This window comes from Strongylocentrotus purpuratus, unplaced genomic scaffold (genome assembly GCF_000002235.5).
Source record: "Strongylocentrotus purpuratus isolate Spur 01 unplaced genomic scaffold, Spur_5.0 spur5_scaffold_20, whole genome shotgun sequence".
Lineage (NCBI taxonomy): Eukaryota > Metazoa > Echinodermata > Echinoidea > Camarodonta > Strongylocentrotidae > Strongylocentrotus > Strongylocentrotus purpuratus.
This window is the reverse complement of record NW_022145606.1, coordinates 43,214,278-43,241,527: the sequence shown is the minus strand read 5'-3', so window position 1 is coordinate 43,241,527 and position 27,250 is coordinate 43,214,278. Positions and strand designations below refer to the sequence as shown.

Genomic DNA, 27,250 nt, shown 5'->3' with positions numbered 1-27,250 from the left:
TTATTGACCTACCTAGCAACGACTAATGAATGCAATTTGAACTTTGACTATTTAGATAAAATGTATTCGTAACAGGAGTATAATGTTGGTTCCTATGTGAAGGCGACTTCCCCATGCGCCATTAAATAAAGCAATATTGCTGGATTGCTTGCTCTCTCCCTCTCTCTCTCTCTCCCTCCCTCTCTCCTTCTCTTTATTTTTAAAAATATATACTTACAATTGCTTCAATCACAAGATCGAGCATGCGATCTATATCTACTCGGTACAAACCAAGTATTACCTTACAACAACTGATGCCTCTATTTCTTTTCCTGGTACTATTATAGTCTCAAACAGGACCTAATTGGTATCATTAAAAAGCCTTCTTTAATATTCCCCTTCGCCATGATGCTCCATTTGTAATGGTTATGTACCCCGGCCCCTCCACTCAGTTATTTAGGGTACGCATATGCATGTTCCCTCCTTTTGAAAACACCCCCTAAGTCCGGTGTGTAACATCTTTTTTGTGTATGTACGAGCCGGACTTTGGTGCGTGAAAAGTACCACTTTACCGGACATTTTGGTAACACGCATGGTATCCCTCCGTTCATGGAATTGGGGGGGGGGGGGGGCGGGTTATGTACACTTGAATTGAAACATGAATATGGGACCAAGTCAAAGTGAAATGGTGCAAAACACATCGATCTCGTTAACCATTTGCCTACAGGAACAGGGTGATTCCTGTGTTAAGTCAACGGGGAATGACAAAGTTTAGTAGTCAACGGGTTAAGAGTAAATGCTTCATTTGTTTTGAGGATGGATTGTGTTAAGAGATATTGGCCCGAATTCACAAAGGAGGTTTGTCGTACGTCATATGACGCGTTTTACGCGTTTTTTGAAAACCCGGTTTGTAAAAACGCGTCGAAACGCGTCATATGACGTACGAAAATCAAGGTTTGTCGACAAACCTCCTTTGTGAATTCGGGCCAATGTGGGTCGTGCGTGCATAAATGTATTCACTTTAACCAAATGCTTCATTTGTTTTCAGGATGGATAGTTTTAAGAGATATTCAGTGGGTCGAGCGTGCATAAATGTATTCACTTTAACCAAATGTTTCATTTGTTGTGAGGATTGATTGTGTTAAGAGATATTGAGTGGGTCGTGCGTGCATAAATGTATTCACTTTAACCAAATGTTTCATTTGTTGTGAGGATTGATTGTGTTAAGAGATATTGAGTGGGTCGTGCGTGCATAAATGTATTCACTTTAACCAAGTCGAAAGTAAATGTTTACCTGGCAATTACTGTGGCAATGGTAATAATAATAATAATATTGGATTCTTATATAGCGCACGTATCGACCTTGCAAGGTCCTCAAAGTGCTCCAACATTACCCGGCTGCGTTATTTTTTTTCTGCGGCACAGATTGGGGTTAGGTGCGTGTTGAGCCTATGGGAAAGTTTAGGGTTAGGGTTAGGGTTAAATCAAGACATCTTTTTTTTGTTAAAGCCCCAATCTGTGCCGCAGAAAAAATTAACCCTACCCGGCTATGCTAGGCTGCCGATTTCGACGCTCACAGCATTTTAAGGAATTCCTTCCTACCGGTACCCATTTAACACCTGGGTGGAGAGTGGCAAATATAGATCAATGTCTTGCCAAAGGACATTAGTGCCGCGGCGGGACTCGGGAAGAACACCAGTGAAGCAGGGGCCCGTTTCATAAAACTTATTATCTATAACAAATGCAAGATTTCTATGACAAATTTGCTCTTAGCCAATCAGATGCCATGATTTCAGTAGCTTGTATTATTTATGTCGAATGAGGGGTCAACACAATTGAACGTTGACCCCTAAATAAGAAGTACATAATTAACATCACATTAAGAAAAGAAAAAAATTGTTATCATCATTATTGTTGCTGTTTTTGTCATTATTATTATTATTAGAATAAACGGGGAGAAAATCTTAATCTAATATGTAGTCCTGGAAACAATTTTGAGACCAAGCTCTTTTTGTAGGGGTAGTTGGCAGATTATTTTGCTCATGTATAACTGAAAGTCAGTGAAAGTTTGAGCAAAAATCGATCAGAAATAAGAAAGTTAAGAATATTTGAAGGTGCGATCAATCGATGAATGAAAAAAAATTATTCCGTCACCAATAACTAAGAAAATACAAGTTTATGACATTTTCTAGAGAGGAGCTCGCAGGATACGTCACAGAGTTACCATTTTGTGTTTGATTTATCGCAACTTAAAAAATGCATAACTTTGTTATTTTACATCGGATTTTGCTCAAACTTATACTGATCTGTTTCTCTCATTTTCTGCTTCTATTAGAACCACATTAAAGGAATCCGGTAACTTTGTCTTAGATCCTTTATAACATTCCTTGATTTAGCTCATGCTGCAATGATAATTATAAACATTTAGGTCAGTCAGTCTATTAGAAAAAACGAGTATGGTAAAACCGGTCACTCAAAAGTATTTACTCTTTTGAGGCACTTCTTGATCATTTTGAAGCGCAATATCTTTAGGGCTTCAATATAACACCATATGACAGACACTGATACAACGTAGGGCGGTGCAACTCAGATTTAATATTGTTAAACGATCCCTTTAACATAAGTCTTCATGGACTCCCCCTTTAAGCCAGAGAACTTGGCATTCATGAGGCTGTTCTGCTCACGTTTTTCTTTCGGTTTGTTGGGGGCTTGTTCCACACGGCAGGTGCATTTTTCACTATACCTAGTTTTCTTCAAATGTAATTGATTATTGATTTTATTATGCTATTAATTGGGTTTCATTACTTTCACGTGTCCATATATTTTAGGCTCTCATTCAGTGTATGTTAATGCATCATTGTTTAAAACAAATATAAAGCGCATAGATAATTCTATGAATCTGAATATGCGCTATATAAGGTCTTTCCCCTTTTTCAAAATTATTAGAATTCACCCTTTGCACGAGACCGACGTAAGTACAAGTTCAGCGACATCTCGCTGAAATTACGCTTGTCACAATACAAGCAATGCAATCACTTATCGGCGAACTTGTATTTGGATTCACGATGAAAGTGTCTCGATCCGGTACGTTACAAGGGCGTTATATTACGAGTGTGTCTCATGTTATGGAATCGTTGAATTGTAGGCCCCCTAGAGACAGGATGCGCGGATTAAGGTAAACTTACATGATCCAAATAAATTGAACAGACAGTGCTTCACGTCAATACGTTGTTTGCTACTGTACTGTACTACAAAACAGGCCAGGCATATACCATTGTCAATCGTAGTTCGTGACTGAATGACTACTTCATACCTGCCGTAGGCCCATTACTTAAAGGCTAAGTCCACTCCAAAATTAATTTGCTTTTAACAGATGTGCAAAAACAAGAGAAACAGAGCAACAAAATGAATTGAGTTAAAATCACATAACTAATAAGGATGCTATGATTTTTTGAAAAAGTATGAAAAAGTATGGAACAACGGCAATCACTACCAGTTTGTGACGTCATGGCCTCAATTGCTTTATATATTTTAATCCCATTAATTTCCCTTTTTATCCCCAAAAACCTGATTCCCCATGCCTTTGCCCTTATTATGATTTTTATCATACTGCGTACATAATATTTCACAATTTTTTTAATGAACTTTGAAGAATTTATACTGTTTTCTAAATATTGTATTTTCATAATTATTGATTTGTATATAAATAGTTTATTAAAATTCAATTTTTTTCATTAATTAACTGGAGAAAATTAGTCTATATTTTATACAACAACATATTACTATCAATATAACTTGGATGATAACTTGGGGAAGAGGACACTTTTTTTTTTTTGGTCTCGAAATTTGGAAATTTGACATTTTGCTCCGTTGGGGGAGGGGGGGGGGGGATAAGGTTAGCTTTTTTAGGTCAGCCATGGAAATGTTTTATTTTTTTATTTTTTATTTTTTTTAATAACAAAAAAAAAAAAAAAAAAATCCAAAGGGGGGGGGGGGGGGTTTAGAGGGGGGGGGGGAATTACACACAGAAAATACCAAATGGGGAGGGGATTTAAACCTCCAACCCCCCCCCCCCCCCGTGTACGCGTTTGAGTGAATATTCTCACGATTAACAACCATGTATATTCAGAGTTTCCCGTCCATTTTAACACTTTTTCAATCAATTTCCTACTTTTTAAAACTCAATTTTGTCCCGGTACTTCCTAATCTTGCATTTTTCAAAGTCAATTTCGCCTTTGGTCATGATATTGTTCAACTTTGTCCAATCAATTTAATCATAACTCATCCAAGTTCGTCAAGGTCAAATTAAGTTCGTCACCCTCAACTTCCATTGTCACATTTATGTCTTCTTCATTCCATTTCCAATGTTTTCTAAATATTTTCAAGATGATATCAATTTTGTCGATCACAGTTTTATGTAGTTTTATGTCACAAAAGTGATCTTAGCAAAGATTGTTGCTGAAATTGTGTCTGTTCCAAGCCGTTTTGAGGCCTTTCTTTCAGCTTAAACTATGTCTACTAGGGACTTTTAGATTCTGCACGACGAGAACGAGGACTGCCCATCTAAGGCAATGTGACGTCACTGCCAGTTCCTTAAAAGGACGTCACATTGCCTTAAAAGGGCAGTCCAGGTTCTCGTCGTGCAGAATCTAAAAGCCCCTACTATCCTAGATGTTACACACTTCTAACCATTCAAATTGCTCTAAATATTCCAAGAGATGCTCTTTCATCCTTGGTGTACACGGGCGACAATTCATGCATAACGTTCTAATACGATTGCAGTTCTAGTTTTTTATAATTTTTTTTGTTCTTCTTAATATTATTATCGATTTATTATCATTATCATTGAGAAAAAAAGAATATTATTGTTATTATTATTGATGCGTAAACGTTTCTAATTGGTTCCAATATTTAAATAATATTTGTTTTCCGTTTCAGAATATTCTCATCGAATAGGCGGCTGATCGTGCTATGGAGTTTAGCGGTGATTGCAGTGTTCATGCTGACTCTACAGACAACACCTCGAATCCTTCCCCATGCTCGGACAAGATCAAAGGGTTAGTCCTAATTCTCTCCTTTTTTAATATATTTTTGTGCTTCATTCATCTTTGTGCCCCCATATGCCTCAGTCACACTTTTGCATACTTGGCGTGTGTGTGTATTGGGTTTTTACAGACGTGTATCAATCAGATATGATTATTTACGTCTGGGGAACGACCTTTAAACGTCACAATCCGAAAGACGTGACTCAGTTTCGAACCTGCGTCCTCGCCTGAATCAGTTTGTAACGCCACAACGTAACGCCGTATAAACGCCACAACGCCTAGTCAACGCGTACTTGGCTTGCGTATTGCTGCGTATTTATGGCAAGCCGTTTTAACATTTATTCCTATTTCTTGATATCAAGAAATGATTTTTTGTTGTTAAGCAATGGTAATTCTTTTTTAATATCAAGAATTCAATTCTTGATAACAAGAAGTAGGAACAAATGTTAAAACGGCTTGCCATAAATACGCAGCAAAACGCAAGCCAAACACGCAAAGGTGTGACTGAGGCATTACACGCATCCCACACAGATCGCGCGACTTCCGAAAAAAACACCCGTCGAAGAGAATCATGTTCCCTTTTTCATGCTTTCTCTTGTTATTTTCACTAAATAAAGCGTGTGACTAAAAAGCATTGTTAACATTAATTTTATAATTATCATTATCATAATCGTTATTAATATTATTAGTTAAAGGAGGAGGGTAGTAGTAGTTTTAGTAGTAGTAGTACTTTTTTCCGTTATTGGTGGTGGTGGTGGCTGTGGTTGTTATATTACCTGACTGCTAAGAAAGCATAAATGCTTGTAAGTAAGCAACCAGTTATTATTATTGTTATTATAAGGCATAGGTATTCGGGATATTTACAACGTGAATGTAAGGTGTAGACGCGGTGTTTGCTTTCGGTGATACCGGTAATTGCACCACAACGGATTATTTTGTTGTTGTTGATCGCTCTCTAATTTTACAAACAAATTTTGCTTCATCTTGTTATTTTCACTAAATAAAGCATGTGATTAACGAGTATGTTATCATTAATTGTAATCATTATTATCATAATCATAACTATTATTAGTAGTTGTAGGATTTGTAGTAGTAGTCGTAGTATTTGTATCGTTATTATTATTATTTTTATTATATTAAGGTGTAGGTATATGGAGTGTTAACAAGGTGAATGAAAGGTGTAGACGCAGTGTTTGCATTCGGTGTTACATTCATGATACCGGTAAACGCACCGCAACGAATTTTACAAACAGTGTGTTTTGGGGCTATGAACTAGAGTCCCTCATGTTCTTACAACGAGGGGACATAATGATAAACATGTAGACATGTTCCAGGAACAAGTGACGAGAAACCGGATAAGCATGTGCTTGCTTGTTACTTTAAAAAAAAATGGAAAAATGGAATTTAACTATGATAAGTGAAGAGTGTGTAAAACTGAGTGGAGAATTTATTGTGCATTATTTTAGTGACGGGGATCACTCGCGGATCTAGATTTTGAACATAAGTTTTTGAAATGAGGCTTTAAATAGGCTTTGAAATCATGGTTTTGAACGTAGGTTTGGAAATAATGCTTTAAAAAGAGGTTTTGAATCCCTCCTGGCCGAACCAGTACAGCCGGCCTTTAAGAGGTATATGACCGAATTAAGTATCGAGCAATGAGAGGAACACTGTGATTAAAGGCGAATTAATAACAAATTAACTTAAAGGGGGTGTAGCATGGCAAATATCTGTTAACGCCATCTACAACTTTTTTTGGACAACTGCACGTAAACGAATGGACTTGATTAACGGTCAGCGCGCGCTAGCGTTCGCGAAACAGACTGAAGTTCTCCTCACGCTTCGGTTTCGCGTATGTTGCACGCGCGTGAATGCTGCGGTCGCTTCGTCCGTAGTCGTATACCCGATTGGCCCCGAGTCAGGTAACGGGAAAGACACGTAGTCTCGTCATGCTACACCCCATTTAAGTACAAAAAGAGTAACATAACGTGGGTATTCGTGATTTACCTACCTGTCAAGAAAACACGGAGTATCAACCCTACACTTCGCAGATAGATGCCTTGTATCTGCAATAGTAATTATAATATGAGAATTTCCGTAGTGGTGGTGGTTATTTTTACCTGACTGCTAAGAAAGCATAAATTCTTGTTTTTTTAAGCAACCAGAGGACCTGGGGGAACGTGAGAGATCCTTGCAAGCAACTCGTCCAAATAACTTAACCTTTTCGATTTAATTTTATTGTTTATGAATTTGTTTTTGTTATTGGTTTTGGTTTTCGTCTTCTTTTGTTTGTTTGTTTGTTTGTTTGTTTTTAATATTTGTTTAATGAAGAATGAAATAATGAATCATCTAAATTACGAGAAAACTAACTCGGTCCTACTGAAAGTGACATACCTCTATACACCAAGATGTGTTTGTGGGACTACACAAACACGTGACATGACAGTTTGGTCTAAGCAATGTACCGAGTGTCATATCTTGAAGTATGCGGGCACTAGAAATTTTCAGGGAACCTTATTTTCTATTATGATATTCTTTCGCACAAAAGAGTATTATATATCAATTAAGGTTATTTTTAACCTTTACCAGAACCCAATCTTTTTTCTTTAGAGGAAAGCTCTTCTGTTTACTTCTCCTTTATGTTTTTCTTTATAGGTTTGAATAGGAGCGCTTCCTTACCAAAGGAATCTCCTTTTCCACTTGTAACCGGTAAGAAACAATATTATTTGCATGAAGGGTTTTGATAGTGGACCGCTTCGCGCAAATGTACCCGGATGACCGTGTAATTTTAAAACTATCAGCGGTTGTGAAAAAGTACCCGGATGACCGAATACAGAAACTATCCATTCTAAAACATCCTATAGGGAAATTATAGTTTGTGCAAATTGTGGAATGTACTGAAAAAGTGCAGGGGGTGGCGGGTTCGCAGGTCTGCGGCCAATGCTTTGTAAAAGGGTTAAAAGGGAATTAGCTATCGACGTTCCTTAGTATCAATGCATTGCGCAGAAAATCAAGAGCGGGGTCAGGTACGTTTTTTTGCATTATAATAGAATGATTAAGATAAGAAGGCGATAATCATTCGGGTATCATTCCACGTAAAATGCGCGCAACTAAAACAATACACGCTATGGGTCTGCATTGAGAAGCGTGTTAAAAGCAGCATAACAAGTCACATTTTTACGCCGAAATTGTGTAGTGTCACGTGATAGCTTCTCAGCCAATGGAATGGACTGTAACACATACTCTAGGGTGAAATTAATAGCTGGTGTCATGTGATAGCTTCTCAGACAAGGGGATGATCTCTAACATATATCGTCTGATTAAATTAATGTTTAGAATTTCCGGGAAAGCTCATATCAATATGTACGCTACAGTAGAACGTAATATTATCTTTATCATTCGATCTTCATATTATTTCCTTATCTTGACACGTGTTGGAATTATCTCAGGAATTACTGTATTGATCTTGTGTAAGTAGAATTTTTATAATGTTTCAAACTTTTGTTTATAAATCGTTTTCAGATTGTGCGTGTACTTCAACCTCCAGGCAGGATAGTCTTAACAACACACAGCCCACACCTGACCAAGAATGTACTACATATTCGAGATTCGGTAGGGAAAGGCTTATTATAACTATTGTTGTAGTGTTTTTTGCGTTACCTTCACCTTAATGGTCTTTCTACGCGACCAAGCACTTTACTAGAAATTCTGGTAGAAATATAGCAACAATTAACAATTCCAATTTGAATCTTCAAAGTCCAAATAACTTAATTTGTCCTCCGTAAATTGACACAAATTAAAATGTTCAACGTGTATAGTTTAAGAAGTGAAATTGTTATGACAAGTATGGATTACGTAATACCGCATTTGAATGGTTGCATATTGCAATAGGTGATTGACAAGGCTTTTGAGATTACCTTATGTAAATCTTTGAATATCTAAAGTCATTGTGATCTTGTATAATTATTTTGCAAACGCTGTGATTACCGTGGAGGGCTTACTCAATTCTCGATATTAGTACAATTATTAATTTTGTGCAAATTAGAGGGACTATGATGATTTAATATGACCCTCGAGTTCAATTAGTTACGATACCAGGAAATTATTTCAGTGTCATATTGTGGACAGAATAAACAAACAAACAAACAATCAATCAATTAATTACGTAATCAATTGACAAGAACAACATAAGAGTCACAGAGTATTAGCATTTTAATTGATGAGTTGATCTGTTGATCTGCGAGCACGAGGGGTATTTCTTTCTCTTTCCTAAGATCAAATGAGAGACGCAATCTTACGTAACAGCTGGTTAATTGAATTAAAGAAAAGGTTGATTTCTGGGAAGAGGTAATAAATAATCTGTGAGCGTTATCATTGTTATTATGCAAGGGTGGAAGAACATCAGATTAAACATGTTTCCTGAAAAGCATGGCTCTTCAAATGCCTTTATTATTCTAAATATGACATGAAACATCGTAAAAATGGGGGGGGGGTAGGTCTTTTTCGCCATGTGCTCGTGTAGTCCCATATACATCATTCTGTGCACAGTGCTTGTAACTTTGCCAAGATTTGGCCAAATTTCTTATCATTTTGATGATTCCAGAACCTTGCATTACACACGAATACTTATATACTAGATGATCAACCTTTTCTGATAGATTCCACACCGTTTCTTTCACAATGCAATCACATGACCAGAACCCAACTTTATCTTTAGACATAGTCGAGTCAAGTACGCGATGCTATGTACAGCTAGGCTTGAATTAGCTGCAGAGTGCAAACTTCAGTGTCCTATTCTTTTGCTTATCTTGTTTTGCTTGTCTTGTTTTGTATCGTCCCGTTCTCCCCATCTTTACGTTTCCTAGCATTTTCTACGTTATGATACTACAATATTTTGTGTTAAGTAACCTAAATTACAAGCTATGCTTTCCTACGTCTCCTCTGCAATATACAGCAAGCAATTACCTTCTTAGCCTTAAAGCCCCTCTGTAATAGTTTGGCCAGGAGGGATTAGACCCCCCACCATGGTCATCGACAGGTGGTTATCTCATCAAACCAGCTCACAATTAACATAAGAAAAGTGGGATGATGGGGGACAACAGGTACCGATTAGGCATTGTTTGCTATATATAGGGGCGCAAGTAGCTATAAGTAGTGCAGTGGGGCTTTAAATTGTATACTTTACTGTATTGCGCGTACTATAATAAACGTATTTCTCGTTTGTAAATATTTTAATTGGAATGCACTTTGTAAACCGAAAAGTTTGTACATTTTGTTTGCCGTTATTGTGGAAATTATTTAATTGGGGAAAAATGACATCCCGGACACGGGATGATTCGCATAGGTTAGTAATATTGTAAAATATCGGAAGTGCAAGATTGGGCATGATCCAGTTCGTACTATATATAGCCTACTTTAAACAATTTTAGAATTCATATATTCAGTCAAACCTGCTTCAGTGACACTGTCTGCTACCTGTCTACAAAGACCACATTTTTTGGTTTTCCTTGAAGATGGTTTCTCATTGAAACATGTACCAAAGGAACCTGTCTACAAAAACCACCTGTCTTCAAAGACCACTTTTTGTGTTTCCCTCGTGTGGCCGCTATAGACAGGTTGAACTGTATCTACTAAGGAATCTTCTCCTGACTGTGAGGATGACTGTATCATTTTCCAATATATATCTGTTATCCGCCGTTCTGTTTCACCATTTGAAGAAATGGTACCAAACAGCCATTTGGCGAACGATATCTGAATTTTTCAAGGGAAAATCACATTCCAGAAAGTTCATTTTCTGCCCTTTTATATGACACCTCAATCAGGAAAGAAATGAGTCAGGAATAGCAATGTTCTATTTGTTTAAAGTAATGCTTGCATTTCCATAACCTTGTAAACGAATCCGTTTCACTGGCTGCCTGCCCAACAACAAAGAAGACGAAAGACTTCATGCAGTCTTGACGATCGGCCATCCATAATCACGTCTTTTGTCAACTCTTTGTTTCTACGGCAGCCATTGAACACGGGACGCAATGCTCAAAGTCACTTGTCACTAATTTTGTTTCTCATTCTAATTATTTTCATCCTTTTCTTCCCTTTCTTATCAGAACTTAACAGGAGCTACCAAGTCAACGTCTCAAATATCGATATCACATCTATAGAGGATACCATATTCGGTGACACGCGGTCCCGCGCAGAAACGTTTTTGGAGAACGTGAGCGCATCCCTGATGACGTCAGGGAGTGATAAGTTAACGCCCTACTATAAAAACCACTCCGCGTTTGTGGAAGCCGATAGGAGTGGTATAATAATTGGAAACTACACATATTCCGCGGGAGGACGATGGCGGCCAACTCACTGCAAGCCGAAATGGAAGGTAGGCCGTTATGAATCTTAACATTATCATTTTTTGATTTATCACACTCTCCTGCTGTCTTTTTTTTTCTCTCTCTCTTTCTCTCTCGCACTCTATATATCTTCCTCTTTTTAAAATCTCCCTCACTAATGCCCTTTTTTCTCTAATTTTATCCCATCCCTCGGCTCGCTCTCTCTTTTTCTTTCTCACTCTCTTTCCCCCTCTCTCTCTCTCTCTATCTCTCTCTAGCCCCTCCCCACTCTCTCTCTAGCCCCTCCCCCACTCCCTCTCTCTCTCTCTCTCTCTACATATATATATATATATCTATCTTTGTCTCTATCTACTTCTCTCCCTCTCTCTTCCTGTCTCCCCTGTCCTTATTTCGCGATTCTTCCTCTTTGTTAAAGGTAAAGACCAGTATTGGAAACGCCCCAATTTCAAAAAATGAAATGGAAGCTCTTATTACCAATCATGTGAAAGAATATGTTTTGAATGTTACATGACGATAACAATTTTGACGGGAAACTGCCTACTTATTGATATATTTGGTAAATTAGTATATCTATATACTGTTGAAAGATACAAATGCACGTGTCACGCACGTGCGTGTAGTCTCATATACATCTTTCTGTGTACAGTGCTTCTAACTTTATGAAGACTTGGCCAAATTTCTTATAATTTTGATGATTCCAGAACATTGCAGTACATCTATGCTAGATGATCAACCTTTTCTGATCGATTTCACAACTTTTCTTTCACTATGCAATTGCATGACCATAACTGGTCTTTAGCTTTAATATGCAGATTATGAAGGCGTTGTTGCTTTAGTGTAATTGAATACGCTCGGATGTGTTTTTCTTCCATGATGTAAGGGGAAATAAGGAAGTATGAATTACAGTTTCATATCGACTTTCATTCTCTTTTGGTTATTTTTCTGCTGCGTGAGTAATTATCTATGTACGGACTGTACATATTAACTTAAAGGCATCGTTTAACAATGATAAATCTGAGATGAATGGCCAAGCCTGTTAGCAGTGCCTGTGATATAGTGTACTATTGAAGCCCCAAAAAATTGCGCTTCAAAATGATCATGAAGTGCCGCAAAAAAGTAAAAACCTTTGAGTGACCTTTTTTTTTTTTTACCATGATACTCATTTCCCAATAGACTGTAATGTTATAAAAAACCTTTAGGAAAACGTTTTCTTGACATTTCGATTTCCAATCATAAATAGCTTGATAATCATACAGGCACTCGGCATGTAAAAGTCATGGGGTTCCTGACTGACCTAAAGATCTATAGTAATAATAATAATAATAATAATAATAATAATAATAATAATAATAATAATAATAATAATAATAATAATAATAATAATGTGTTTTTGTATAGCGCTCATGTCAGTCAAATTTGACCCTCCTGGCGCTCCATATTATTACCCTGGCTTTAACACGGCTGCCATACGGCGCTCTAACCTTTCAAGGAATACATTCCTACCAGGTACCCATTTACTTCAGCTGGGTGGAGTGCAGCATGAGCTTAATCCAGGATTTTGTTTCAGAATCCGAGACAAAGATACCCAATCCCTTTAACTTGAAGTAAGGATAGAAGATTAAACTTATATGAAGAATAAGTCGCAGCAAATACACTGTCACCCATCAAGTTTGAATATTTTTTTGTATTTTGTGTGCGTTTATGAAGTGCTTGTGTCAATATAGTTTATTCTAGATTAATGTAGATAGCGTTTATATCTCCCCCAAACGCTATTATTCAATCACCATGACTCTTTAGATTGATCAATGTAAAGTTCTGAGAAAAAACTAACTTTATCTATACAAAAATAAACCTTATGGTCACAACCTCTTCATGAAAAAAGGTAATAGTTATTCTAACTTTATGGCAGGGGTGTACTTTGGAAAGAAGAGTTGAGTCAAGGGACCCCGCTGTAGGTATGCAAAGTTTGGGGAAATTACATAAGCACTAGGAAAATTAACCCCTAAAACACTTCTGCTTTCGAGAAATTGAAATATCAAAAAATGTACCGGTGCTCTCGGTAAATTTCAAATATTTCAAATAGCGCCTAGGGACATTCCATGATAGCTGCGACAATGAAAATCTCAGAATAATAATAATAATGGTGGGAATATGCAGTACTGTTATATAATTTCCAAGCGGGAATAGAAAATCAGGCGATTCTAGTCAAGAAACATTTTTTCAAAGCTAAAGTAATATCAAGGTCGAGGTAAAGCTATACAACATAAAGATTTTATTATTTTCAAATTCATCACCTAAGATTCGATTTCTACAGCGACAACGATCATTGAATAATTTAAAATCGCATATGCTTCCAATATTTTCATTTGAACCTGATTCATGACCCCATACCAACATTTTGTAATATCTTTCATGAATGAAGAACTTCAAGACAATTTGAGACATGTTGCCAAGAATCAAATCACTGAGGTCAGAAGATGAATAAAAAGTCACACTGGCCTTGTCTTATACTTATTGTATAAAGGTTTGAATTTGGCAATGAGTTTACTTGAAACTGGGCAGGGCTCTCTTGATTGTGTTCTAATTACGCCTTACTGGACTTTGCGACGTCATCGGGATAGGTAGAGCATATCGTGTGGGCGGAAATATTGATATTATATTTCCTTGGATTTGAAGATAGTTACTATGTACACATGCAAATGAAGTAGTCATGTCAGTGCGATGCTAGCCTGAGGATACAATTCTACCCCCCCCCCAACAACAACTGACTGTTTGAATCGAAGAACCGTAAAGGGTGAAAGGGGGGATACTAGAATTGCAGGCAAAATGAAAGTAAAGTTTATGTTGTTTACAAGGGTGCCCAGAGGTGTGGGGATTTGGGACCCCCCCCCCCCCCAACAAAAAAGGGGGAGAAAAATGGTTGCTCATTCTAAAGACCAACGATTTAAACAAAATGTGAGTCTGTATTATCCTACACGCATGAAAGGCCGTGTCTTTGAAGGAAACAGTTACAAACACTATTTTTAAAACCAGCGTGATTCATTGGCATCCATACCTAATACTCAATGATAGAGAGAAACATGTTAAAGCTCCTTATCGGATAATACATATTTGGTAAGCAAATATCAATTAGAAATTTTGATTTTGATTTTTTTTTCAAATTTCGAGCAACAACAATTGTGCGTGGCATCCACCCCTGTTACCTAGTATTTTTGCAAGAGTTTTATCATGGATGCCATGCGTATTCAAAAAAATGCCATTGAATACTGATATTTTTTTAAAGCCTTTTTTATGTTTGGCTTGTCTACTATTATACTTTCCCATTCTGTCTTCTACTACATATTATACTATAATTATATAGTATATAGATATACTATCTTATATTTTACAAAATATACAATACCTTTCGAGGGTCTAGCAAAAACAATGAGCTAATGAAGAGGCATAAATTGCAACTTTTTCGAGGGCTAATTTATATCAAATTTACCTTACCCGAAGCTTGGTGAGGGTGTAGTAGATTTGATATTGATTTGCCCCGAGGAAAAATTACTATATTTATGCCTCTGAATGCTCATAGTTTGCTAGACCCAAGAAAGACATTGTATACCTGTTTTATATCCCTCATGACTCATGAGTATTTCACAATAACCAAAAAACATGTAGGCTAGACTTACTGCGAGCATTCAGCAACATAGGCCTAAATTAAATAACAAGGGGTAAAAAAAAGGTGAATGAATAGCGTATTTAGAACTGCGTGAGAAGGAGGTCTAGATCTAGGGCTTCGTTATCTACATTATATTATCCTACACTATCTTATACTATCCTATATTATATCATAATATCCTATACTGTCTTATACTATCCAATATTATATCATCTTTTCCTATACTATCTTATATTATCCTATATTATATTATATTATACTCTCTTATACTATCTTATATTATATCCCTCATGTATAGTTTTTTGCATTAAGATTGTACAGAGCACGAAAAGGGGATAATTTCACAATTGATTTTGAGAGAATGAGAACATTTATTATTTACTCTACTACACCATGATATACTATCCTATATTATATTATACTCTCCTATACTATCTTATACTATGCTACATTTCATCATAATCTCCTATACTATCTTATATTCTTCTATGTTATATTATAATATCCGATATTATCTTATACTATCCTATATTACATTATTATCTCATACTATCCTATATCAAGACAATGTCTTTCTTGGCTCTAGCAAACTATGAGCATTCAGAGGCATAAATATTGCTATTTATAATACCATGTAATACCATCTTTAAATTAGTGAAATGATACCTCCATGGATCGCTTGTAAAGTGATTCATGCTTGCATGCAGACACTGAACAGGGTGAGAGGGATTGGTTTAGTTTTACGACAATGTGTCATTACGGCAGAGATTTCACGCGCCTATTCACATCTTAAAAATAAAGTTGTGTTCCGGTCCCCGTTTGATGAAACTTGTTACCAATATTAGATATAAAGTTAAGTTCTGGTCATGCGATTGCATTGTGAAAGAAAAGGTGTGGAATGGAAAAAAAAGTTGATCATGTAGCATGTAAGTATTGGTGTTTACTGCAATGTTCTGGAGTCATCAAAATCATAATAAATTTGGCCCAGTCTTGGTAAAGTAACAAGCACTGTACACAGACAGATGTATATGGGACTACACAGTTGGTGTCGGGGCTACTAACCTTGATTTCCTTATCTTTCTATGCTCATTACCCAGCCAATATACATTTTTTACCAAAATTGTTTGGCAAATGACATTTATTTGTAATCTTTAACATTCAGTGTAAGTTTCGTTTGATTCTGTGAGAATTATTATTATTTTTTTTTTTTACCAGAACTCAAGTTTATCTTTAAATGCAAAATTTCTGAGACAAAATTGCTCTCAACCACTCAGATGCTGCGATTTCTGTAGCTTATAACATTTATCATAACTTGTTATCGATATCAGGTTTGATGAAATAGGGCACTGATCTCGCGATACAATGTTTCATGTAGCAAGCACATAGTGCCTGGTATAATTGTGAGGTTTTTTAATCATCAAAATGATAAGAAATTGGACCAGTCTTGCTAAAAGTCCCATGCACAAATGGGAGTACAAGGGACTACACAAAGTTGTAACATGAAAGTGTGGTCCAAATATGCTCTTACTGTTCATATTTACAAAATGAGGGCATTTGAAGAGCCATCGTTTCAGAGAAAAAATTTTGTTTAAAGTGACTCGGTAACATTGTTGAAGGTTGATGACAAAAATTGCATAATTTTTGTATAAAATGTTACTTATTATATTCCTCGTACTGTACCTATCCTCTGACATGCAAAAAATCCTGAACAAAATCTCAAACCACGAAGATATCTATGGTTTTCTTTGAAGGCATCACTGTACGACACCCTCTAACAATGATTAACAGTAAATCCTCCCAACCATTCATGAATTTTCCCAACTTTTTTCCATGAAAAAAAGACATAAAACAGGCTATTAAAAATCTGTCAACACTTGAATGTCCGGAATGATGGAGCAAATATATTGCTTTGTGGCGATTTCCATTCACCTAAAATGCAATTAAATTGTAATAATATAGTTGAGAGAATTAAGGAATCCATCAGGTTAGTTTTTCGAAATTTTTATTATTAATAATGGTCCGGTTCACTTAAATGTTCAGATTATCTTTAGTTGTACATCTAGCATTGAAGTCACTAACTTAGCACCACTATCTCTCTCAGCCACACTATCATAACAAAAAAAATAAATTAGCTCACAAATTAGATTTGTCACCTTTCCAAGAACACCGTTCGGTGTGGTCGCTCTGGATTTCAACGAGAGGGAAATAGACTACACGCATATGCCCTAATTTGACACCATAAGCAGGGGTCCGTTTCATAAAACTTTTTATCTATAACAAAACTGTTAAATTTCTATGACAAATTTGCTCTCAGCCAATCACATGCCATGGTTTCGGTAGCTTATATCTGTTGCTTGTAACTTGTTATTGATATCACGTTTTATGAAACGAGACCCAGAACTGAGCTCGCCATGTATGTGACTCACTTGAAATCTTAAAACTATGCGCAAGAGGTGAATCCAATATTACGATTTGCAGAGGGGCGCAATATTTTCCTTGAAACTGAAATATTTCTTGTCACGTGACGAACTCTCAACCAATCAATAACCAATATATTTTTGATGTAGGATATAAATTACAATATTGACAAGGGTTGTTTTGCCCTGCAAATTTAGTATGAAAATCTAAGATTCGCATTGACTTTTCAATTGACTTTTCTTTTATCAAATATTCCTACATTTCTTACAATGTTCTGATTTCTTGCACCAAACTGTTGATATGATGTTTACGCGTGTACACAAGAGAATTACTTAATGGTAATGCAAATTGTTGGTATGTGGTCATGAATTTGGTTCAAATCAACATATTTGAAGCATATGCGATTTTACAATATTCAATGATCGGTGTCGTTATTGAAATCTAGTCTAAAGTGATGAAATTGTAAATAATAAATAAATAAATAAACTCTTTATGTTGTATAGAATCAGGCATGGTGGCTCAGTGGTTAGAGCGCCCGCCTCATCAACGGGAGGTCGTGGGTTCGAACCCTGGCCGAGTCATACCAAAGACTTATAACAATGGGACCTTCTGCCTTCTAGCTAGGCGCTCAACATATTAGATTGGAGAAGGGTAGTAATAACATATTATGTTATGCAGGGCCCGCTGGAAGAGCGGTTTCATAACTGAAGTGGCTACCCTGGGTAAATAAAACGTTATTGTTATAGCTCCCTCTCAAGACTGATATTACTTTAGGTTTAAACCGATGTTTCTTGACTACAATCGACCGATTGGCTATTCCCGTTTGGAAATTATATATCAGAACTGCATATTCTGCGACTTTCATGGTCGCGGCTAGCTTCGAATGGTCCTAGGCGCAATATATTTGAAAATATTCAAAACTTACTGGGAGCACTGGTAACAAAATTTATAATTCAATTTCTCGGAAGCAGAAGTGTTTAAGGGGCTAAATGTTCTAGTGCTTATAATACATCCACAGGGGCATCCAAATAGATCAAAAAGATTAAGAATTACTATCCATCCAAGTTTCAAAATTTCCCAAACTTTGCATTACTTCTAAACGGGATTGTTCGTCCCTTTCATAGCATCGTTTAGGGGCCGGGGATAAAACTCCTTTATACATGACAAAATATTAATAAACCATTTCCTCCTTAAAAAACAAACGATCAAACCACTGCGACCACCCCCCCCCCCCCTCTTGTTCACGTTTTAGCGTAGTGCTTAAAACCTAATGCCTTTTCTTCTTTTTCGTCATCTTCTTCCTCTAATCCTCCTCCTCCTCTTCCTTCTTCTCTTTCTCCTTTTCCGCTTCCTTCTTGTCCTCCTTTGCCCCTTTTTCTTCTTCTTATCTTAAAGATAAACTCCAGTACTGGTTAAAAAAAAAAAAAAAATTCTCACAGAATCAAACGAAACTGACACTGAATGTTCAAGATTACAAATAAATGACATGTGCCAAACAATTTTGGAAGAAAATGTATACTGGCTGAGTAATGAGCATAGAAAGACAAGGAAATCAAGGTAGTACTAGCCCCGACACCATGTGTGTTGTCCCATATATAGCTTTCTATGTGAGTGCTTGTTACTTTACCAAGACTCGGTCAAATTTATTATAATTTTGATGACTCCAGAACCTTGCAGTGCACACTGATACTCACATGCTACATGATCAACTGTTTCTGATCCTTTCCACACCTTTTCTTTCACAATGTAATCGCATTACCAGTACTAAAGTTTATCTTTAAGTTCCATTAATTTTCTTCTTCTTCTTCTTCCTGTTCTTGTTGTTTTCTCCTTTTTTTTCCTTCTTCTTCTTCTCCAAATTAATTCTTTTCCTTTTCGCAACACTGTTCTCCTCCTTCTTATCCTTAATTCTCTTCCCCTTGTTGATCTCCTCGTTTTTCTCTTTCTCTTCCTTCTTCTACTCATGCTTCTTTTTCTTTTCGCAGCCTTAAACCCTTTGGCTACGGGAACCGGGTGGTCACTGTGATAACTCTATGAGATTGAGTGAATTCAGTAGTCAACGGGGTAAGGCGTTCATGCGCCTTGTCTAGAAAGGGCACTCGCGCGTTCCCACTCTCTTATCAATTAAATGTCTCACCCTCACACATACAGCACACATCCTTTTACTTTCTGATGTGAAAGGGGCTCTAACGAAGAAAAAAACCACCTCAGTGAATCACACAAGGTTCCGGATTATACGCCAGAGGTAATTAGTTTAAACCGAAATGAAACGCTGCGACAAATGTCACCCCGGATATCCCTTCAATGTTCAATAAATTAAGGGCTTTATAGGAAAATGTTTCCTGCATTTGTTGAGAAATTACGTTAATATCATTCTATGTCGTATTTCGAAGTACATGTGTATAAGAAAATGCAAAGATGCAATGCAAGACTATGGGCAGCATTCATACTCGGTGTTGTGTCTTCTGATTTGTTTCTTTAAAAAGAATATCGAGTTCAAGTAAAGGTGAAAACTGTTTCGAAGCTTTCTCATTTTTGGAATGACAGTTTGGAAGTAAGTCCGTGCCCTAAGAAAAATTATTCTTCAAATGCCCTCACGTTAACAAAAATATAATGTCGTTTTTAGTCGATATTTTGTAAAGCCCTAATGCTCATTCAGATATAACGAGCAATAACCGCGGCTTTTTTTTTTCTTCTTTTATGATGTCGTAAATGACAGAATTCGGAATTATGAACATTCGAGAAAATAGAAACTTTCATAACGACCGTCGGAAAAACGAACCTTTGAAATCATGAAAACCATCAGAAATAAAACGAGGGATCGTTATATTTCTCATTGTCATTCGTTCTATGAATCTTCAAGCTATTTTTTATAAACATGTGTAATTTTCGATTGTTCTATATTTCTTTGTCTGGGCATGATACTTGGAGCGAAGCCAATTAAAGCGGTTCGACTTTTTTTACTTATTGAAAAAACAAGGTTAGGTTCATATCTAGTAAAAATGAATAGCAAAGTCTGAGTGTTTTCAATATTTTGTTTATCCTTGAGGAGGAAATCTTAAATGATTGTCCCCAAATTATGCAAGCGTCAATGGCTCATTTTACGGGGTGAATAAATCAAAATGGTGAATTTACGGTAAGATATCGTTAAAGATAATCATTCATTTCAAATGTCGGCTAAATGTATTTAGATCCTCTAAAAGGCCTCAGATTAGTTTCATTTGGAGGATTTGACTGACTGTATAATTAATGTTGATTTGATTTGAATTTATTTATTTATTTCTGTATGATCTTTTTTATTTGCAGTTTTACATTTTATAACAAACAAATCATTGCAAATGTACACATGACAAAAGAGTATATGTATAATAAAGCAAAGCTGGCTGGAACTAATCGAAAACAAAATACAGGAAAGTTGACAAAGTAAGCAAAGCTTGATAGCATGATTACCCTCAATGGATACATAATAATCCAAATATTGATTTTGTATCAGTATCTCTTCATTAACAATCACTATTATTAACAGAGGAAGAAATATCATATACCATTCTAAAGATACTACGAAAAAAGAATGTAAAAGTAGAAAAGAGAAAAGGCCCAGGTCATGTTTTATTATTAACAATGCAGGGCTAATAAGTATCATTGTATAATTATGATTGAATTCGTGTAACACAATGTACAACGTTATAAACGGACACATGCATTTAACATGGCGTGTGCGAAGAATTAAAGTATCTCGTACTAATCATTATAGAGGGGCGCGGTAACGGCCTTAATTATTGACAGGGTGACAGAATTCGTTACGTCTGGGCCCTGTTTCATAAAACTCAATACCATTATCAAGTTACAAGCTACTGTTATAAGCTACTGAAACCTGGCATGTGATTGGCTGAGAAGAAATTTGTCATAGAAATTAAGCAGTTGTTATATAGATACCAAGTTTTATGAAATGGGCCCCTGATTAAAGCTTTAAAGCTTCACCCCCCCCCCCCATTTTCGCCCCTTCTCTACCCCCCACATACACACACACACAAACACACGCACACACACAGACACACACCACTTACACACACAGACAGACATACTTAATAAATTTTTAGTTAGAAAAGGAAATAACTTTTACCCAGTATTATGTATATTTTACTCAATATCAGGTCAAATTTTGTTGAGCAAGAAACATGCATGGTCCTTTTTTACTCAATACTGTGTAAAATATATATATATATATAAGTCACGCCTGCTTAATAGCACCTGTCTCCAAAAACCACATATGTTGTCTCCCTTGAAAGTGGTTTCTCATTGAACATGTACTAAAGGAACCTGTCTACAAAGACCACTTTTTGTGTTTCCAATGGGCGGTCGCTATAATAGACAGGTTTCACTGTATATATATATATATATATATATATATAAACGGAGAAAATTGTGACATGAGGGAATATGTGAAAAGAGCACGCAGGTTCTATTTCCACCAACTGTTGACTAAATCCAGGATAAGCATTATTGACATGATCGGTGGCACGGGCCGATGATGCATACCTGGCACTGGATTAGGAACATAATACTTTACTCGTGTAATAAAAGGACTAAGTTCCAAAAGAGGAACACAAATGCACCCCCAGTGCATCCGGGGATCCCGGATGAGTTTCTCAGTCAGGTGAAGGCCTGGTAATTTGACAGAAAAATGCACGCTCGCACAAACACACACACACACACACGCACACACGCACACACATACATAATAATTATATATATGTTTGCGAAAGGAAATGAGAGCGGTTCCGTTGTTTAAATTAAAGTTCCCCATTGATGTTCTCCCTTTTTGGAAATTTTGCAAAAGTTGAACAAATTGATGCCTCCGCTGGGAATCGAACCCGGGTCACAGGCTTAAAGGTAAAGACCAGTATTGGAAACGCCCCAATTTCAAAAAATGAAATGGAACCTCTTATTACTAATCATGTGAAAGAATATGTTTTGACTAATACATAATGATAACAATTTTGCCGGGAAACCGCCTACTAATTGACATATTTGGTAAATTAGTTTATCTATTGGTATGTGAGAGATAAACGCACGTGTCACGCACGTATTTCCATAATTTTACCTAACGAATTCGTTTTCAATGGCAGCCTGCCGTAGCAACAAGCAGAATTGACAAACGGCTTAACTCCGTTTCGTTGACAATCAGCCATGCATGAAGTCTTTCATTTACGATTGATTGTCATCGAAACGGAGTTAAGTCCTTTGTTAATTCCGTTTGTTGCTACGGCAGACGGCCAGTGAAAACTAATTCGTTTGATAACATTACAAAATTGACAAACTACACATATTTGTAAAGCTATAGATCCTCTTCTTTCATTTGATAAAACTCATATGATGCATATTTCGCGCATGAGTGATTAAAAACAATTTGAAGAGAGGAAACCAAGAATTAATTTCGTGGGCGGGATTTGAATTTCAAAGAAAAAAATCACATTTCTAAAAGGTTCATTTTTTGCCCTTTCAATCAGAAAAAATGAGCCAGGAATAACAAGGTTCTGTTTGTTTTAAGTAATGCTTGCATTTCCATAATTGAATAAACAAGTTCGTTTTCACTGGCTGCCTGCCGTAGCAACAAACATAGTTGACAAAAGTCTTTCGTCTTTTTTGTGCATGGCTGATCGTCAACGAAACGGAGAGTTATCCACGTCCTACATCACTATCCACTATCCAAGCTACCGATTTGATATTCGCATAGACTTAGTGATCTCATATTTCAAAGATATATATATAATAGGATTTTATTGAAATCAAAACATCAAAAACCAAGAGCAAACAGTCCAAAGACTGACAACTGTCTTGGGTACAAAAATAAAATTTAAATCAAATGTACATAATAAAATAGCAGTAATGAATAAATACATAAGTTACATAAGTTAAAATATCAAATAACTAAACTATTATCAGTAAATATTGCAAAAAGGACATATAAACGAATAAGTATACATCATTACAATTACATCAAAAAGGGCTCGCAAGCTGTGCAATAACTAAATTTTTGGATTAAGGAATTCATATCTTCCTTACTATTGGTCCGATACATTTCAAATTGTTGTCATTCTGTTTCTGTTATTTTCTACTTTCATACAAATCAACTTATTACAAGGGTTGGATTGCCCTTTACATGTGTTTAACAGGGCCAGGTAGTCATTTGGGAATGGTCTCAGGAATCTAGCAATCACTCGGGCTGGAGCTATTCCTTAATCCAAAAATTCGTACTGTATTGAAGACTTTCTTTCATCAAAACATCTCAGACTTTTATACCATTGCAGCTCGACATCTCATAAACTCGCAGGCCCGAATTCACAAAGGAGGTTTGTCGACAAACCTATGTTGATGTACCTTGGTTTTTAAAACGCGTCAAAACGCGTCATATGACGCACATAAACCTAGGTTTGTCGACAAACCTCCTTTGTGAATTCTGGCCGCAATGTAGAAGAGTCAATGGCGTGGGGAATTGCGCTGGGTCATGTTCCATGAAACTTGTAATCAATAACAAGTTACAAGCTCCTGTTATAAGCTACTGAAATCATGGCATCTGATTGGCTGAGAGCGAATTTGTCATAGAAAGTTAGCAATTTATGAAACGGGGCCCTAGTGCTGATAAAATGGGACCAGACCCTAGTATCTATCTACAAGGGCTTTGTTGTTGCTCTTTTTCGTTTAACGCCGGCTGTTGCTGATATAAATTACATGCGACACTGGATGTTCACGTGATTACAATCACATGATGTCAGAGATATTTAAGCTATTACACGTAAACAGTAAAGAAACATATTTTGTGGCTTCCATATCCATATCCATACTAGTTCCCACGAAACTGGAAAGATGATGGTCGAACAAACAACACCAGTCTGCTCATAAAATGTATGCGGACCTTTGTTACACGTTTTAAGCACTTGGCTTTTTTGTGCCTTGTACATTTTTCATTCGTTTTGGGTGTTGTTTCTCTCTTCCCTACCCATCATAAGCAATTTTCTTTCACCTAACGAGCTTTGCACACACGTGAATAGCTTGCTATGTAATCGAAACATTAATAGCAAGCTGTCTCTATGCCTGATGACAGAATTGAATTACGCTGATCTCTAAAACGGTACACATCACTCAACTATGGACTTCTTTTGCCATATAATATTTACTATTATTGTGTACACTCGTCATGCCCGACAGATACAACTTTTGGCATGTTGTGGCTGAATAACATAATACATGATGCAGTCTGCATTACAACTCATGTTGGAATGTGAACGCTTGTCGCACATAATGTAAATTATGAATATTTTTCCACTTAAAGACGATGATTTTCAATCCATACTATCACCTCCTAACCATTTTGATACTTTTTCTAGTTCTAATTCTAAACCGGAAACCACCACCTACGAACTACATTGAGTTCCGGTAAAAAAAGGAAATACATTATCACAGAATCAAACGAAACTTACACTGAATGTTCAAGATTACAAATAAATGTCATTTGCCAAACAATTTAGGTAGAAATGTATACTGGCTGAGTAATGAGCACAGAAAGATAAGGAAATCAAGGTAAGTAGTCCCGACACAATTTGTGTAGTCCAATAAACATCTTTCTGTGTACAGTGCTTGTTGCTTTACCAAGACTGGGCCGAATCTATTATGATTTTGATGACTCCAGAACCTTGCAGTGCTCACCAATACTTACATGTTGCATGATCAATTTTTTCTAACCCGTTCCACACCTTTTCTTTCACAGTGCAATCGCTTGACCAGAACTCAACTTTATCTTTAACTGCGAAACCAAAATTTCACCATCACATAATGACCTAATAATTACTCGATTATCTACTGAACATTTGACTGAGAGTCAGTTCTTAGGTAAAACTTCAACTTATCATAACAATCCGTTTTGTATCACTCTTCAATATCAGAAGGTTGCCGACAAAATCCTTGACCGATTAAAATTATGAATAAACAGACTGAATCCGACTGTTCTATCATCGGCTTTTTCCAGACTTGGCTCCAGGATTCACTTGTTCCAAAATCCTTCTTTAAAAAACGAAAGGTTATGAAATGGTGGTTAATTATATCACTAATCGATGTGGAGGTGCCATAGCCATGGTTATATCCAATAACTTAAACATTTACAAAGAATTGTATGTGTTGTAATATTTTTATCGTGTGAAAAATGGAGACAATAATCTGAAACCGAGATTGAAATTGAAAGCAAATTCACATGTTAAAACAGTATGCTGGGACTATTTGCTTTTCCTGCTTCTCAGCTGTTAACGTTCATGTCTCCTTCACGGCTGGTACATTATCGACGTATTTGATATCATGGTAAATAGTGGGGCAAAAAATTGCTAGAGTAAATTAGTAGAGCAAATTTAATTTAAATTTAAATTTTTTAATTTAAATTTAGAAATGTTAAATCTGAGATGCATGGCCCTACGTGTTATCAGTGTCTGTGAAATGGTATGATATTGAAGCCCTGAAAAATGTGATTCAAAATGATCATGAAGTGCCTCAAAAAAATAAAATAAATTGAGTGACCAGTTTTACCTCACTCGTTTTCCCCAATAGACTGTAGTGTTATGAAAACCGTTAGGAAAACACAAAATTTGATATCGATTTCCAATCACAAATATCTTGATTATGGGACAAGAGATCGGCTTGTAAAAGTCATTGGGTTCCTGAATGACCTAAAGATTTATAATTATCATTGCAACATGAGCTAAATCGTGGATTTTGCTTCAGAATCTGAGACAAAGTTACCGGAGGGTACTCGATCTTGCATTGCACCCGCATAACCTCTTGTCTAACTTGAGGGCGCCATCGACATTTAGCAACTCGCTCATAATGGCGTTCCCCTGCGTCCTGTGAATGTTAATTTCCCATAATTATGTGTTTTTTCTTTGCGCGATTAAAAATAATTAGCTGATGTCTGACATTATGTTTGTGTACTCTCTAAGAAGGAAAGAGTGAATGTTCACTCTATTTTCACTCCCCCCCCCCCCCGGGAGTCACGTCGGTGATCACTTGTTTAGGAGTGAATATCGATTGATTTTAGAATGTTCTCTAAGAAGAAAAGAGTGAATGTTCAATTTTTTTTCACTACATTTTCACTCTCCAGAGGAGTCACGTCGGTGATCACTCGATTTTTTTAGAGAGTATATTTTGGATATTTCAAACAAACAAACCAAATTGAATAACGTAGGATTCGAAAAATACGAAACAAAGCTTGCTTTCGTATCACCATGTACACATAAGAACCAGTTACCATGAGAACATAATTATATCGTTATTTGTATGTTGTTGTTGTTTTGTAGTTGTTGGTTTTTTTTTCCTTTCATCCTAATAGTAATATCGCCGGTAGGAGGAAAAAAAGGGAATCGGGAAAATCGCCTAAAAAAAAAAGATCATATATATCAGAAGATAAATTCAGCATAATTGGCCTCGCAATTTGCGAGGTTTATAGCTCACAAGTTTATCATTTTGAGTGTATGTATTTCATTGTGTGCGGTGTCACGTGTCGAAGATGACATCACTAAAGACTAATTACACATGCAATTGCATTTTAATCGGATAGGCAGCATCGTGTTCAAAACTGACTGATATGAATGGATTTTCAAGTTTGTCTAGATTAAATTTCTTGTGGGGAAGAGAGTCTATGTTTAAACATGGTGACTCTCTCTCTCTCTCTCTCTCTCCCTCTCTCTCTCTATCCCTCTCCTTGTGTCTCTCCCTCTCTATCTTTATCAATCTTTGTCTTTTTGTCTATACGTAAGGGG

The 27,250-nt window shown here is 36.4% G+C and overlaps 1 protein-coding gene across 3 annotated transcripts in view; it reads left to right on the top strand.

The window, feature by feature from the left end:
* LOC100889198 (beta-1,4-galactosyltransferase 6) overlaps nt 1-27,250 on the top strand; it is a 41,568-nt gene that overhangs the window by 4,500 nt on the left and 9,818 nt on the right. Inside the window, exons 3-6 of one of the 3 annotated variants that reach the window (XM_011677458.2) lie at nt 4,918-5,036; nt 7,677-7,730; nt 8,544-8,633; nt 11,126-11,394. In XM_011677458.2, coding sequence (XP_011675760.2) covers nt 4,918-5,036; nt 7,677-7,730; nt 8,544-8,633; nt 11,126-11,394 — 532 coding nt within the window. The remainder of the gene's footprint in view (nt 1-4,917; nt 5,037-7,676; nt 7,731-8,543; nt 8,634-11,125; nt 11,395-27,250) is intronic. The other 2 variants (XM_011677459.2, XM_011677461.2) reach the window with 2 other exon arrangements.